Source organism: Dromiciops gliroides, chromosome 2 (assembly GCF_019393635.1).
Source record: "Dromiciops gliroides isolate mDroGli1 chromosome 2, mDroGli1.pri, whole genome shotgun sequence".
In the NCBI taxonomy this organism is placed as follows: domain Eukaryota; kingdom Metazoa; phylum Chordata; class Mammalia; order Microbiotheria; family Microbiotheriidae; genus Dromiciops; species Dromiciops gliroides.
Genome location: NC_057862.1, coordinates 562779470 through 562796673, shown reverse-complemented (window position 1 = coordinate 562796673; position 17204 = coordinate 562779470). Strand labels below are relative to the sequence as shown.

The following is a 17204-nucleotide window of genomic DNA, read 5'->3' as shown; positions in this document are numbered from 1 at the left end:
CCAACTCATAGCCCAAAGAGAATCCTCACTATCAGCTATCAAACTGGCTGTTATCCAGTTTCTGTTTGAAGATCTCTCTTACCGGGAAACCACAACTTCCCTGAGTTGCCTGTTTCACTTTGGGACACTTAAATGTTTATTCATTGCCCTGTCAAATCAAGGGTAGCAGTCAGTGAATCAATCACTAAACATTCATGAAGTGCCTACTATATGCCATGCACTGTGCTAAGCGCTGGAGCTATTTTTGGAAAAGGTAACAGTTACTTTTGCTCTTAAGAAACTTAGTCTAATGAGGAAGACCAGAAGCAGCTAGGTTTAAACAAGATAGAAACAGAATAAGCTCTTACGTGCTTACTATATGCCAGGAACTTTGTTATTTGCTGGGGATACGAACAAAAGGTCAAATACAAGGTTACTGTAGCCTTCAAGACGCTCAGTTTCACGGGTGTAGGTGGGAGGTGCAATCATGTGCTCACAAGAAAAATACAGGGTACACGGGAGGTGAGCTCAGAGGGAAGGCACCAGGAGTGAAGTGAGGTGCTTTTGGGCAGAGACAGGCTTGAGCAGAGCCTTGAAGGATGGGGAGAACTCGAATACCTAGAAAGCACAGAGAGGGGAGGGTAACAACATTGACAAGGTCTAGCAGCATGTCAAAGAGCCTTTCATTTTCTCCTTTTTTAGTTGTTTTCACTTGGGGTTTTCTTGGCAGAGATACTGGAGTGATTTGCCATTTCCCTCTCCAGCTCATTTTACGGATGAGGAAACTGAGGCCAAGAGGATTAAATGACTTGCTCAGGGTCACACAGTTTGTAAGTGTCTAAGGTCTGTCCACTGCGCCGTCTAGCTGCCCCATTTTCTCTCTTAAGTTCCCTTTTTTCCCTGCCCACACTCCCCCAAACCTCTAACCCAACCTGTCCGTGCCTAGTTCCTGGAACACTTCTCTTACCATTACACCCAGACAGCGAGCGCCTGCTTGCGCCTGCGCAGACTACACCCCGAGCCGACTCGGCGCTCGATTGAGCTTCCTGGCTCTCCATGTAGTCCATTTCCGGCGGCTCCCATTTCTCTTCCGGTGTTTCGGCGCGGAGTGAGCACTGCGAGAGGCAACCGAAGCCTATAAGGTATGACCTGGGGCTGCGGTGGCGAAGACCCTCCTTTCTTCTGCCCTTTCTCTCTCACTCCCGGCACGGCCGCTGTTTCCCTGGGGGACGAAGCCGGGGCCGTTCTCCCCTCCTTCCTCCCAGCCCGGCCTCGGGGATCCGCGAGCCCGGGGAGGCCGGCTTCGGAGACCGGGGCCGAAGCTTCCTACGAGGCGGAGGTCCCCGACCGCAGAAGGGAGACGAGCCTCTTTTCGTGAGCCTAGGCAGGGGCCTCCTCACTCCGGCCGCCACCGGTTTAGTCCCCCAGTCCATACGCATGCGTCTCCTGTGTGCCTGGCACTGTGCTAAATAAACTAAGCCGTGGGGTTATCAAAAAAGGGGGCTGAAGAAAGGCCCCGCCCACCGGCGTGCAAACGAGCTATAGATGGGATACTCGGGAGATAATCAGCCACCATCTGTTCTGAACGCTAGAATTTAGGGGCATCAGGAAAGGCCACCTGTAGAAGATGATATTTAAGCTGGGACTTCAGGGCAGCCCGGAGGGAGAGAGGATCCATTAATCAGTAACTATTAAGCACCTACTGTGTGCTGGACAGCGTGCTACGTGTTGGGGATACAAAAAGGCAGAAGACAGTGCTTGCTCTCCAGGAGCTTGCACTCTAACGGGAAACAATCATGTAAACAAATATATTCAAAGTAGGCTATATGCAGGATAAATAGGAAAGAACAGCAGACACTAGAGTGAGTAATAGCTAATATTTATATGATGCCTACTATGTGCCAGGCAGTGTGCTAAGCTCTGAGGATTCAAAAAAACACAAAACAGCCCCTGGCTTCAGGGAGCTTACACTCCAGTAGAGGAGCCGACCAGCTGCAAATAAATATTTACAATGCAGGCTATATATAGAATAAATAGGAAATCATTAATAGAGGGAGGGCGTTGGAATTATGAGAGGTAGGTGAGATGAAGAGGGAAGGAGTTCTCTAGGCATGGGGGACAGGTAAACCAACTTCTTGCATATGACAACCCAGCTCAGGTCACTTGGGGATCGGGGACCTGAGCTGTGAGAACTAGAGGAGGCTTCTTGTTGGGAGCCATTTATTTAGTGCTCACAAACTCTGGGTATCCAGTCTTGTGTGTTGTGGGGTAGGGTGTCCTTTGGCTGAGGAGAGAGTTATTAGGAAAAAAAAATAACTATGATCTCTACTCTTCAGAAGCTGAGTTTTGAATTCAGGGATTCTAGGCATGGGAAGAAACAACACTAATTTACTTAAGGCCTAGAGGTGGAAGATTCTTCCACTTTCATCTTCAGTCTACAAGGTCTCTGAAGAACTTTGGAATTGATTGCATGACATGGGAAACACTGGCCAAGGACTGCCCAGGTGTACCAGCCTCAAAGGAAGCGTTGTTCTATGAGTGAAGCAGAACTGAAGTAACTCAAAAGAAACTCAAGATGTGTAAATTTAGAGAATCCACCCCAGATGCTCACATGGACTATGTGTTCCAGACCTGTGTAGAGCATTCTGAGCTGGTATTGGTTTGATCAGCCACAGTTGGACACACTGTAATTTGATACTCATATAGTGGTGTCATTTTGGTCCTCCTTGATCAAAGGACAACCACCAACCAACCTAAATATCTAGCACAATTGCCTCCTGTATAATAGGAGCTTAGTAAATGCTAGTTGATTCCTTGATTTAGCAAACCAACTGAGGTAAAATGTGTTAGAAAGAAATATAGACAAATGCCTCGCCTTTTTAAACAGGTGATAAAATAATTTTTTTAATGAATTTTTTTTCTTTCTAGGCTTCACTGAAATTTAATCCAAAACATGGATATCAGACCAAATCATACAATTTATATCAACAATATGAATGATAAAATAAAAAAAGAAGGTAAGTTTTGGTGTATCTGTTTGGCTCTCCTAGCTTTAGGCTGTATATTTATGGTAGTGAAATTGATTATGGAATATAAACTCTGCATTGAATAAATGTTTAGTCTTTCATAGGTACCAAGGAAAATGACCTCATTTCAAAGTGTTTTCTGTCTTGGAGTTTATGTTAGCAAAGTTCACTAATACTCCTTTTGCATTTTTCTTGTTACTCCTTAATGGCAATATTTTAGTATGAGCAAAATTAGCTGTGTTTTCTCAAACTTTTTCCATATAATTAAACATTTTAAATAGCACTGATCTTGTATGTAGACAATAAACACTACAAAAGGTTTCCTTGAACTCTCTTTTCCCTCATTCACCCCAATTGCTTATTTCTGTGCTTAAAGTATTAGTTTAGGTCATTTGTCTATTTTCGATCACTTTCATTTATGAATATATGGTTACGTCTTTCACCTATCCAGTGAACCACTGTGAAGTAACAGATTATAAAAGAAAGAGGGGAAAAACAGTTCAGAAAAAAACACTTCAGTGATACTTGACAATATATGGAGTATTCCACACCCATAGAATCCCACCTCTGCAAAGAGAGGTAGGAGGTACATCAAATCTAATTTCAACGATTTGGAACTAACTATAGATTGAATTTCAAGGCGAGCTTGCCTCCTGCTGTTGCTATTTGAAGCTTATAAGTGGAGAGACTGAATTTATTTTATCTTACAAAATCTTTATACTGTCTAGTCAATTGTAATGGCTCTTTTCTCAGTGGGAGAGTCTTAATTGACAGTGTAGCAAAAAAACAAGCAAAGGCTCAAAAGCAAATTTAAACCGTCACAGCTTAAATTCTTCCTTTGCCTGGAATAGAGGATGGGAGCAGCACAAGGGGTGTGTAATGTTCTTAGCTTTTTGCAACATACTTTTTTCATTTATAGTTAACTTGTTTCTCTTCTGATTTTGCATAGAACTGAAGAGATCGTTGTACGCACTCTTTTCTCAGTTTGGCCATGTAGTAGATATTGTGGCTTTAAAGACCATGAAGATGAGAGGGCAAGCATTTGTTATATTTAAAGAACTTGGCTCATCCACAAATGCTTTGAGACAGTTACAAGGCTTTCCATTTTATGGTAAACCAATGGTAAGTTTTTTTCAGCTAGTATCCTATATTTTGTGTCTTTTTTATTTTTATTTTTTGAAGAGGCAGCTTAATATACCAGATAAATGTGCTAGAGTCAGGTAGACCTGGGACTGAATGCCACCTCCACACACGTGTTAGCTGTGCAATTAGGCAAGTCACTTTTCTTTGTTGCCTCCTTTCCTCGTCTTCAGAATGAGGTGTGGGACTAGGTGGCTGACCTCCAAGGTCTGTTTCAGCTCTAGATAAATCTACTATCCTCTGATCTTAAAATTGTTAATATAGACTACATATACTTGAAATTATTGTTATTTGAGATTGAAACTTATGCTCAAGACCTGGTTTTGAGTGCTAGTTTGTGATTTCACATTCCCTGAAGAAAATGGTTATTAATAGTTGTTGTTTTTCCTGAAATGAATTTAGTTAAGTAAATATGGAAAAGAATTGGGCTCTTCAGGTTGCTTTAAGAGCAGAAGTTAGTATGTTATATAAAGTAATATTACACCTAGATAAATCATTCCCTTTCAGAGAAAAGGAGATAATGCCCAAAGTGTCTTTCTTTTTATGTCTCATACTTTTAATCATCACCAAAATGTCTGTTCTAATAGAATTGTCTGAGGGTCTTCCCACTGGACTCTTGTCATCTTAGATAGTCACTTTCTAATGGTTTCCTTGTAGGTGAGAGAATCATAGCATCATAAGATTTTCATTTATCTGTTTATTTATAAATCGTATTCTATTTTTTCCAATTACATGTAAAGATAGTTTTCAACATTCATTTTTTATAAGATTTTGAGTTCTAAATCTTTCTCCCTTCCTCCTTCTCCAAGATGGCAATCTGATATGGGTTATACATATGCAGTCATGTTAAACTTACTTCTACATTAGTCATGTTGTGAAAGAAGAAACAGAACAAAAGGGAAAAACAAACCAAAGAAGTGAAAATAGTATGCTTTTATCTGCATTCAGCCTCCCAAGTTCCTTCTCTGGATGTGGAGAGCATTTCCCAGCAGATCATAAGATTTTTTAACTAAAAATCACCTATTCCAGGGGTTCTTATCTTGTCCTGGATAACTTTGGCTCTTTGGTGAAGCCTTTTAGCTCCCTTTAAATGCATAAAATAAAAAAAGAATTACAAAAGGAATGGATTATAATTAAATTAAAATTATCAGAATATTTTAAAAACAACAAACCTGTACCTTTGGCAGAGAAGGAGAAGGAGGCAGAGGCCTAGAACTGTATTGTTATCTTCAAAGGGAATCCTATCATTGTTTAGGATCAGGCATGGTAGTAGTTTGGCTTCTGGAACCAAGTGTCTTTAGCTTGAGTAAAATCAATCAACAAGCATTTATTAAGTGCTTACTGAGTGCCAGGCTCTATTGAGCTCTGGGAATACAAAGAAAACATGATGTACTGCCCTTGCTTTCAAGGAGCTGACATTCTATGGAGAACACACAGTGGTGTATCATTTGGTAAATAGGAAGATATGCGGTATATAGTATATATACAGAGTAGTTTCAAGATGATCTTAGAGGAGAAAGCACTGGCAGCTTGGGGACAAAGAATGGCCTGTAGAAGATAGTATTTGAACTGAATTTTGAAGGAATTGGGGGTTCTAAGAGGTGGAGGTTAAAAGGAAGAACATTCTGTATATAAGGAAGAGCAATTGCAGAGGTACAAAGATAGTAGAGGGAGCCTCATGGCTGGTGGGGATCAACAAGGAGACCAGAATGACTGGACCATTTACTGCATGGAAGGGAGTAATTATCAGATAGGAAGAAACCAGAGGAACTTACACAGGGAGCCAATAGAGTTTGCGTAGGGGAGGAGATGACAATGGCCAGACCTGGAGCCTTGGAGGAGACACAGGGGGGCAGGGAGACGAGGAGGAGGCTATTGCAGTCCCCTGGGCAAGAGGGGGTGAGATTCTGAGGAAGATGGTATCTGTGGGAATAGAAAGAAAGGGGTGGGTCAGAGAGATGATGTTGAGGAAGATTAGGCAATGAATGGGCTGTGTGGGTGAGTGAGCGTGAGCAGGGTGAAGGAGGTGTATTGGCTCTGGTGGCGGAAGGCCAGAGTTCACATACTAGTTCTGCCCCAAGATGCCTGGGTAACCTTGGGCAAGTCACTGAACCTCTTCTTTACTTTGTTTTTTCCAATCTGTAAAATGACAGTTGGATTTAGATGAGCAAGACCCCTATCAGCCCAGCTCTAAATCTGTGTCTGACAGAATGGTTAATGATTCTAATCCATTCCTACCAAAACCATCCCCTCTGTGGGTTTCCTGGAAATTGAGTAAAACAAGTACGTTATTTATACTATTTATCAATGTTTTTTCACTACAGGCCATGGAGAGCTTCTCCTGGTCATCTCTGCTTGCCCATATCTCCTTTTTTTTTTTTTTTTTTTGGTGAGGCAGTTGGGGTTAAGTGACTTGCCCAGGGTCACACAGCTAGTAAGTGTCAAGGGTCTGAGGCTGGATTTGAACTCAGATCCTCCTGAATCCAGGGCCGGTGCCTTATCCACTGCACCACCTAGCTGCCCCCCCCATATCTCCTTTTTTTCCCAAATTTTTCCAAGTCTTTGCTTTTTCTCCTTCATAACTTACTATCCAACCTGTATTATACTTAGCCCAGAATCTCAGAATGAGGAGGGATCTCAGAAGCCAAACTACACCTGAACAGAAATCTCTTCCACAACATAACCGACAGGCATCTAGCTTTGCTTTTCCTCTTGTGAGGGGAGAGCCACTACCTTCTGAAGCAACCCATTCTACTCTTGAAAATCTCCCATTGTTAGGTTGTTTGTCCTGCCTCTTAGCAACTTTCCCCCGTTATTCCTAACTCTGTGCTAGAGCCAAGGAAAATAAGTGTCATCTCTTCCATATGACATGCCTTTGAGTTCATTCCTTCTCTTGGTTATATTCTTCCATTATCCCTGCTCCTGTCCCTAGTCTCCCTTCTCTAGGCTAATTTTCCCCAGTCCTTCAGCTGAGACTCTTAAAGTATTTTCTGTGAAGCATTTATCCCAACACCTCCCACCAGCCATGCCTTGTGTAGAATAGGAGACATGGGTTCCAGGCATGACTGACTCCTAACCAGCTCCATGGCCATGGGTGGGTCTTTGGGCCTCAGTTTATCAATTTGTAAAACGAAGATGGAGCTAAATGATTTGATATTCCTTCCAGCTCTGATATTTTATGATTCACAATGTCAATCAACAATCTTATATAAGGAGTAACAGTAGGCTAATTTGTCTGTGTTACATTTTCCTAATGTAAACATTTAAATAAAGTAATAGTTCCTAGAATACTTAATCACACTCTTCTGGAAGGTAGGGATATATATGATATTGAAGCTTTGAGGGCAGATAGGTGGTACAATGGAGAGAGCATCAGGCTTGGAGTTAGAAGTCCTGAGTTCAAATGTTGTCTCATACAGTAGCTATGTGACCTTGGGCAAGTAAGGCACTTAACCTCTGTTTGCGTCAGTTTCATTATCTGTAAAATGGGAATAATACCTAGTGCCTACCTCCCAGGGTTGTTTTGAGGATGAAATGAGATTATATTTGTAAAATGTCTGGCACATAGTATATACTGTATAAATGTTAGCTGCTGTTATTATTAGATATTTGGGGAGGATGAAGGATAAATACATATGAAACCCTCACATAAAAAAAGTAATTTAGGGACACAGATTCAGACTGAAGTCTAAGAGAATCTCTAATGACAAAATTTAGTGACAGTCTTAGGCTCTTCCTAAGACCTTCTTACCAAATTTTTAGGTTGTCCCTTTAAAGATAATTAATGCTGGTGTGAAAAAGAGAATTTCTATTATTGGTGACATCGTCTTTGCCTTCTCCATTTCTACAGCACTGCCTCTACTTTAAATTTCTCATCAGCTCTCAGCAGGACAGAATTTTCTTGGCTTTTAAATAGGCAGGTAGTAATTTATAAGCAAGAAAGATAGCTATTAACTAGAAATTGTGCCAGTTTGGAATGGGAGTAACATTAGTTTGTAAATAAATAAGGTGGGCAGCTTGGGGGCAGCTAGGTGGCATGGTGGATAGAGTGCTGAGCCTGAAAGTCAGGAAGACTCATCTTCATGAGTTCAAATACAGCCTCAGACACTTACTAGCTCTGTGACCCTGGGCAAGTCACTTAACCCTATTTGTCTCGTTTCCTCACCTATAAAATGAGCTGGAGAAGGAAATGGCAAACCACTCCAATATCTTTACCAAGAAAACCCCAAAATAATGTCACAAAGACTGAACTGAAACAATCCAACAACAAGCAAGTACCTGTATTCTCTGTGCACCTAAATAATGTGATTAAATCTTGTTAATGTCAACAGTCAACAAGCATTAAGTGCTTACTGGAGATAAAGAAGGCAAAAAATAGTCCTTGCTCTCAAGGAGCATCCATGTTAATAAGGAAAACAGCATACTAATACATAGGTACATGCAAGATACATACAGAATAAATAAAGGTAATCCAAAAAGGGGAAGATTTTAGCAGCCAGTAGGACAAGGACAAACTTCTGGCTGGTGGCATTTGAATTCAATCTGAAAGAAGCCAGGAATCCTAAGAGGAGAGGTGACAGCATGGGGATGGCCAATGCAAAGGCATGGACATGGGATGTCACATGTCATTTTCCAGGAACTTTAATTAGGTCAGTATAGCTGGAACACAGAAAGAATGGATGGATGTACTGGCTTAGAAAGCCTTGCAAGGCAGGAAGGGCCCAGAATATGAAGAGCTTTAAATGCCAGAAAGAGGAGTTTATATTTGACCCTGGGGGTAGCAGGGAACCAGCGAAACTCTTTGAGCAAAGGAGAGATGAGTAAACCTTGCTTTATAAAAATCACCTTGGCTGCTGAGTAGGAGACAGGTTGGAGAGGGGAGAGACTTAAGGCAGGGAGAGGAATAAGAAGACTGTAGTAGTCCACACAAGGTGATGGAAGCTTGAACTAGGGTTGTGGCTACATGTGGAGAATAGGGGATTTGTGTAAGGGATGCTGTGAAGGTAGCTATAAGATTTAGCAAAGTATTTGATATGTGAAGTGAATACTAGTGAAGAATTGAAATGATACTGAGATTGTGAACATAGGTGACTGAGAAGGTGGTGCCCTCTCTAGTAATGAGAAAGTAGAGAGGGTTTAGGGAAAAGATAATGAATTTTATTTTACTTAAGTACACTTAAATGCTTTAAAGGAAACAGAACTTGCTTATGTGAACTAATTGGGCTAAGGTAAAAATAGATTTCTAACCTTTTGTGAGCTGTTGTCTAAAGACATCGTTAAAAGCTATTTGTGCCTAAAGGGAAGTTGTACAGATAATCCAAGATCATCTTATTAGCATTTAACAAATGCTTGTTGATAGATTATACTATAGTTTTACTTTTAAGTAAACCTGATTTGATACAAACATAAAACATACTTTTTAAGTGGTGAACAACGACACATTTGACAAGAAAAAATTTTCTAATTGTGATATATGTTTTCTTAGAAATGTGTTTAAATGAGCATTTAATACTTTATTTTAGTAAAGAAGTCTGAAATATTTATGACATTTAGAATAACAAACTCAATCTTTTTCAAAAATTAAAACAGCGAATTCAATATGCAAAAACAGACTCAGATGTAATCTCTAAAATGCGGGGCACTTTTGCTGATAAGGAAAAGAAAAAAGAAAAGAAAAAGGCTAAATCTTTGGAGCAAACTGCTAATGCTGCAAACAAAAAGCCTGGTCAGGTAAGCTGAGAAAAATGCAGTAAAAACTTTGTAAAAGTAATCATCTTTCATGTAAAGATTGCATGGGTTTTTTTGTTAACACTTTTGCCACAGAAGATTTATATATTATTGTGTGTTTGAGGAGGTTTTTTTCAGGTTTATTGTTAATGTTGAAGTATTGGAATTCTGAAAATTCAATAAAATTTGTGTCATAGCAGGTAAAAGATTCAAAAATAGGTATGCTAATCACCTGCATAAATATTGAATGTGAAAATGTGTCAGCCAAATTATTTACATAACATTTGATTTCATTGGTTTTACATGTATATTTGCCAACTCAAATGCTGAGTTGCTGAAGTCTTTAGGTCTTCAGATTCCCATTATGTTATGATGTATATAAAGAAATCATTGACATATTGACATTTTTAACACTAGAAAGACCAGGCACATAAATTCACCTAAAAATATATTATAATTTTAATTTGAAACAAAAAATTTTCAGCCTATCTTTTTTTGGTTGTTTTTTTGGCTTTCTAGATTTAAAAAAAAAAACAGGGGCAGCTAGGTGGCACAGTGGATAAAGCACTGACCCTGGATTCAGTAGTACCTGAGTTCAAATCCGGCCTCAGACATTTGACACTTACTAGCTGTGTGACCTTGGGCAAATCACTTAACCCCCTCTGCCCCGCAAAAAAAAAAAAAAAACCAAAACAAAAAAAACAAATTTACTTTGTCAAGCAGCTTTGTCCTTTGAGGAATTCTTAAATTCTGGTCTTTCTGCTAAGAAAAATACTACTGGGGCAGCTAGATGGAGCAGTAGTTAAAGCACCGGCCCTGGATTCAGGAGTACCTGAGTTGAAATCCGGCCTCAGACACTTGACACTTACTAGCTGTGTGACCCTGGGCAAGTCACTTAACCCTCATTGCCTGCAAAAAACCAAACAAACAAACAAAAAAAGAAAAAATACTACAGTTAAAAGGCCCTTGTCTGTGAATGTTTTGAGTAACTTTAGTGAGAGATTTAATGTAAATTATACAGCATAACTTAGATATCACCCTGAAAACAACTAGTGAATGTTTTTAGAAACAGATTTCATTGGATGGAGGTTGTTTTTTTTCTTTGATCACATCCAGTTGGCTATTTATGGAAGTGTCTGTCTTTTATTTCAAAGTTGTTCTTCTAATAGAAGATAAAATTGAAACTTTTGGTCGGAAAATTTAAAACTGTACAAGCTTCATTTTTGTAATATTTGTAAAGGTCAGGCCTGGGCTTTTCAAAATAGGGACCATACTTTTTATGTTCATTAAAAAAAGAAATTATCTCTATGTGTTTTAGATCTAGCATTGAAAGTTATTCTTAATGGAACACAAAATATAATAGCTTCCTGAAGTTATTACAGTACTTCAGCGATTATAAATCTGAACTCCTGCTGTTTGTAATGTCGAGATATTGTAACCTTGTTTTATGTTTCTCTTGTTAGGCCACACCAAATTCAGCTAACACCCAAGGAAATTCAACCCCAAATCCTCAGGTAACTTTTTCTTTATAGAATCCTTATTTTCTTTTAAAAAAAGAACTAACCAAAGATAAATTCTATGAATATAGGAGATACCACATCATGAGTAGCAAACATTTTTCAAACATAGCAAGTTACCCCAGAAGAAAGACATTTCTAAAAGGAAAAATAATACTTTTCCTTTTAAAGGGGAAGAAAACTAAGGTGTAGAGTTTATATTATCCTCATCTCACAGGTCAAGTTAATGTCAGAGTCAAGAGTGTTAGATTAGAAGCACCTTGGGGTCATAAGTCTGTGGTCTAGAGCAGTGGTATCAAACTCAGATAGAAAAGGGGGCTGCTTGGGGCAGCTAGGTGGCGCAGTGGATAAAGCACCGGCCCTGGATTCAGGAGTACCTGAGTTCAAATCTGGCCTCAGACACTTGACATGTACTAGCTGTGTGACCTTGGGCAAGTCACTTAACCCCCATAGTCCCGCAAAAAAAAAAAAAGAAAGAAAGAAAAGGGGGCTGCTAAACTGTATATAATATCATTGTGGGCTGCATATTGACTTAGAGAACTACATATTAACATTATCTGTGTTCTGTTTTATATTTTGTTAAATATTTCTCAGTTACATTTTAATCTGGTTCCGCTGCACTCTCTGTTTGCCGCCTCTGGTCTAGAGCTAGAAAGGGACTTCAGAAGTTTTTTAGTACATTCGCCTCGTTTTACAAATAAGAAAACTGAGGCCCACTGAGGGTGACTTGCCCAGTGTCAAACAGGTAGTAAGCATGAGGGGTGGAATTTGAATCCAGCTCCTATGATTTGAGCCTTATTCATCTTTGAGGTACACTGGTTATTGGACAGACAATGTGGCATAGTGGGAAGTACACTAGGCTTAGAGTTTAAAAACCTGGCTTTGGGACCTGGTTCACCACTAACTTGTAAGTTTTATGACCTTTGATAAGTGACTTAACATCAGTTCATCTGTAAAATGAAGGTAATATCTGCCCTACCTGCTTCACAGAGATGTGAAGAATCAATTGAGATGATACTACATGGAAAGTGTTATCTAAATGTGTGTAGTCATTGTCATCTTTGTTTCCCCTATGGTGCTTTGCATGCAGTAGGCACTTAGATCTGTTGAATGATGAAAATGGAATCTGACACTGCCAGTTTCTACCTATAAACAGTCCCCTAATAATTTTTTTTTTGATTGCTATATATATTCATTTGAAGGTCTGGCTTCTTGTGCTTGGCACCAGATTTTCCTAAAGCACAGGTTTAATCATATCAGATCCTCCCCCCCCCCAAAAAAAAAAAAAAAAAAAGAAAGACCAAACCGAAAAAACTCCAGTGGCTCTTGTTCAATTTCAAGATCAAATACAAAATCCTCTGTTTGGTATTCAAAGCCCTTTATGATCTCTCCCTCCTCCCTGCCCCACTCACCTTTTCAGTCTTCTTACACCTTTCCCTCTGCCATATACTCTACAGTCCTGTGATGCTGGCCTCCTGGCTGTTCCACAACAAAAAATACTCCATCCTCTTGGCTCTGGGCATTTTCTCTGGCTGTCCCCCATGCCTGGAATGCTCTTCTCCCTCCTCTATTCCAATTACTGATCTCCCTGGCTTCCTTTAAGTCCTAAATAATATCTCAACTTCTACAGGAAACCTTCCCCAACCAACCTCTCAATTCCAGTGCCTTCTTTCTATTATTTCCTATTTATTCTGTAGATAGATTATTTGTGTGTATTTTTGCATGTTTCCCCCATTAGATTGTGAGTTCCTTGCAAGGATTATGTTTTGCTTCTTATCGTAAGCACTTAGCAGTGTCTGGCACATATTAGGCGATTAATAAATGCTTATTGACTGACTGAGAACTAAGAGTAATGGGTGAAATATTTTATATATATATATATATATATAATATAAAGAAAAACTTGTAACAGTTATTAATCCTCTAAGAAATGAACAGCTTTGGGAAATAGATTCTCCATCACTAAAACATTTCTAAGCAAAAGATCGATGGAGAAATGCTGTGAAGGGAAGAGTCTTGTTCAGGCAGAGTTTGGACTAGATAACTTCTTAAGGTCCCTTCTGATTCTTTGATGCTCTGTGGGCTATGTACTATACTTATAGGAAATAGTTTCTATAGATTTCTCTTTATTAGAGGGAATTCTTTATCCTTCTTTCCCACCTCTACCCTCTTCTTCAAATATATAATGATTCAAGAAGCTGTCCACGTTCTCTCCAAAGTTCTCCCTTTCTTCAGGACTCTCAGTTCTTTTGATTATATTGGATGATATTAATATTAAATATATTGATTATATTGGAAGGACATTCTTTTTCTCTTTGTTAATGAGGACAGTTTTGGGAATCAGAAGGGTTTTATGTACAACCAAATCTGTTGCCTTTATGCCAGTAAAAATGAATTCCTGAACTGTTTATATTATATATTTTTTTCTTCTATGAACTCTACTGGCATTTTTGGTCTGTTAGACTCTGAAATTGTTGGTTTAAGATAAGAGCAAAGAACATTACAATTAGTTCCTTTCTTTGCGACCTAAATTTATTTTGCATTTTTGCAGGTGCCTGACTACCCACCAAATTATATTTTATTCCTAAATAACTTGCCAGAGGAGACTAATGAAATGATGTTATCTATGCTGTTTAATCAGTAAGTTTGTTTTGTTGTTGTTGTTTTTTTAAATAAATGATTCTTTGCTTCGAATGAAAGCCCCCTGATAGAACAAATTATAGTTTCGTGATTTTAATCTATCTGTTCATTTCAAGAATAACAATTTTCTGCTGGTTTACTGATTTGGTCTAGGATTGTCACTTGAACAATACACATGAGTAAAACATGAGACAAAGCCTTGATAGAACGTAATGTGTGTGTATCTATCTATATCTATACAAATATACACACACACACACACACACACACACACACACACACGTGTGTGTGTGTGTGTGTGTGTGTGTGTGTGTGTGTAAAGATAGATTTTTTTACATCCTAATACAACTCATTTTTGGTTTGGAGTAGTGTTTCAGGGGCAGATACACAGAGCCCTTTATCATTGTGTGTGTGTGGGGGGGTTGTAATAAATTGATTTCATAATTGATATCAGATACTTGATGCTCATCCCCCCTTCCCCCCACCCCTACCCCTTTTTTTTATTATTTAAAGGTTTCCTGGTTTCAAAGAAGTGCGGTTGGTACCCGGAAGGCATGACATTGCTTTTGTGGAGTTTGAAAATGATGGCCAGGCTGGCGCTGCCAGAGATGCCTTACAAGGATTTAAGATCACACCGTCCCATGCCATGAAGATTACATATGCCAAGAAATAGCTCTATGGACATTCTTTAAATGACTTGGTTTTATTGATGGCTTCTGTTCTTCGTTTTTTGAATTCTACAATTCAGAAATTTTGAAGAGCTTTCTGAGGGCAGCAGTGAAAGTAGCAAAACATTTTGTGTAAACTTTTTTTTAAGCTGAGATTCTCCAGTGTCCCTTACAAATTTGGAGTACTGCAACGTGCCAGAGACATTTTGTGCAATTAAAATTTACTCATATTCAATATGTAATGTTATGCCTTTTGCGGGGGGACCCATTTCTCCCTTTATCTGTTCTATATTATAATTTTTTCTATGGCCACATTTTAATTGTGTTTTCCTAATCACATTTATTTTGGAATGACCAGTAGAAGCTTTGAAATACTGTTAAAGAACTAAAGATGTATTTGAGAGAGGAAATTAGTAAACAGCTAATTTTTTTTCATGGTGATAGAAAATGATTATCATAGAAAGTCAAAGAAAAGGGTACTTAGAAAGTAACCATTTCCTTCCTTTTGGGAGGATGGATGCAAAGAGTGTGCCGACTTTGAAGTTCTTGGACTCTCAAGACTAAGAGGGACCTCAATGTCATCTGATGGTAGCCTTTAGAGAGGGTTACACCGAAAAACTGAGTATAGATTTCTTCAAACTTTATTTAAACTTTAAAAAATTAATACCATATGTTTTTCAAATTACCTTCAGTTCCCACCCTACTCCATCACTGAGGAATTTTATTTTTAAGCCTAATATTAAAATGCCTTTAGGATGCAGAAGTATGTTTAATGTTATATATCAGATTACCTACTCTCTAGGGGAGGAGGGGAGGGAGGGAGAAAAAATTTGAAATTGGAAATCTCATCTAAACAAAAATTGCAAACTTTAATTAATTAATTAATTGATTGATTGATTTTAAAAAAAAAGAAACAACAGTAAAAAAAATGCCTTTAGGAAAGAAAATAACATTTTCCTTTCAAGCATAATCAGATATCTTTCCCTTTCCACTGTGCTCCAGGTACCCCCTCTGGCCATCCGTGACTCCACAAGGCTTGTCTTGCCCTGTCTGGGCACTCTAGCCATACCGCTTTCCAGTCACACACAGCTGCCTGATGCCCTTTGACAGTTATATTCATGGCCAAAATTATGGACAATCATAACCTCCCCAGATTCACTCCTCAATCATTAACCTACTTAGAACTGGTCATACCCACCCTATAGGGGCAGTTAGGTGGCACTGAGTTCAGATCTCATCTCAGTCACTAGCTGTCTGACCCCGTGCAAGTCACTTAACTCCAATAGCCTTAAAACATCTGGGGCCCTCTCCAGTTCTGATATATATCTTTACTTTTTTTTTTTTTTTTGGTGAGGCAGTTGGGGTTAAGTGACTTGCCCAGGGTCACACAGCTAGTAAGTGTTAAGTGTCTGAATCTAGATTTGAACTCAGGTCCTCCTGAATCCAGGGCTGGTTCTCTATCCACTGCACCACCTAGCTGCCCCAATATATACTTTTTTACTGAACCCAGATGACTGGAGGAGAGAGTGAGGTTGGTGATTTTCCACAGCCTTCCCTCACTTAAATCCAATTCAGTGCAAGTCATGACATCACCCTAATGTCATGGTCCTCTTTGGGAACAAAAGACAATAACAACCCATCCCAACCCAGTGGTTATGAAATCGCAGAAGGTCATTGTTCAAATCCAGTTCCCTCACTGATTATTCTCATTCCCAACACTTCCTTCTGCCCCTTCTCTGGAGTGTGCTCTGTAGGTAACAAGCTAGATTTCATCCTAGTTTTTTTCCTTTCTTTCTCCTTCCATCTAGCACTCACTGAGACCTCAATGACACAGTTTCTCTGAATGACCATTACGGTACTGATTGCACTTGCACTTAGACACCCAACTCCTTAATCTCAGCAGGGAATTTTGATTACCCCCTGCACACCTTTGCCAATTCAGACCCTCCTTCCACCACCATGGTAGTCTCACATTGACAGTCAATCCCTATTTATCATCCAACAAAGATTCTATTAGCTCTTATCTACTGACACTTTCCCCCTCAATGAGTTCAGGTTTTGGATCAGTTTTTCTCCTCCAACTTCTGCCCTTCTAGGGGACTTCAGCATGTGTTAATATCTCTGCCCTCCCGCACACACACTTCTACTCCCCAGTTTTTCAGTGTACTCATTTCCCATGACTTATTTCACCTAACTGAAGCTACATACATAGATAGTCATACCTTTGATCTTACCATCACCCACGTGTTCCACATCCATGTTCATGAACTCTAAAATTCCTTTATCTGATCATGATCTCTTTTCATTCCACCACTTCTTACAACTCCAAACCCTGTTCATCCTTACCATGATGTCCGATCCTTCCAACCTTTAATTCTTTCCCAGTACACTAGGTACACTCTCCTCCCTTTCCCATCTTAACCCTTTGGTGAGCCAGTTAACTTTTTTTTTTTTTTTTTTAGTAAGGCAATTGGGGTTAAGTGACTTGCCCAGGGTCACACAGCCAG

General features: G+C 39.3%; 1 protein-coding gene across 1 annotated transcript; it reads left to right on the top strand.

The window, feature by feature from the left end:
- The first annotated feature begins 985 nt into the window (after positions 1-985).
- On the top strand, positions 986-15127 carry SNRPB2 (small nuclear ribonucleoprotein polypeptide B2). The gene is made up of 7 exons (XM_043980863.1): positions 986-1121; positions 2908-2996; positions 3955-4127; positions 9735-9875; positions 11336-11386; positions 13941-14029; positions 14543-15127. Exons 2-7 carry the CDS (start codon positions 2933-2935, stop codon positions 14700-14702), a joined length of 678 nt encoding a protein of 225 aa, XP_043836798.1. The 5' UTR covers positions 986-1121; positions 2908-2932; the 3' UTR covers positions 14703-15127.
- Positions 15128-17204: the final 2077 nt, after the last annotated feature.

Excerpts from the sequence above, each read along its gene's own strand:
- SNRPB2 (XM_043980863.1), top strand. The coding sequence starts at position 2,933 with ATGGATATCAGACCAAATCATACAATTTATATCAACAATATGAATGAT. Across the intron at positions 2,997-3,954 it reads TGATAAAATAAAAAAAGAAG|AACTGAAGAGATCGTTGTAC; the intron begins GTAAGTTTTGGT and ends GATTTTGCATAG. Across the intron at positions 11,387-13,940 it reads ATTCAACCCCAAATCCTCAG|GTGCCTGACTACCCACCAAA; the intron begins GTAACTTTTTCT and ends GCATTTTTGCAG.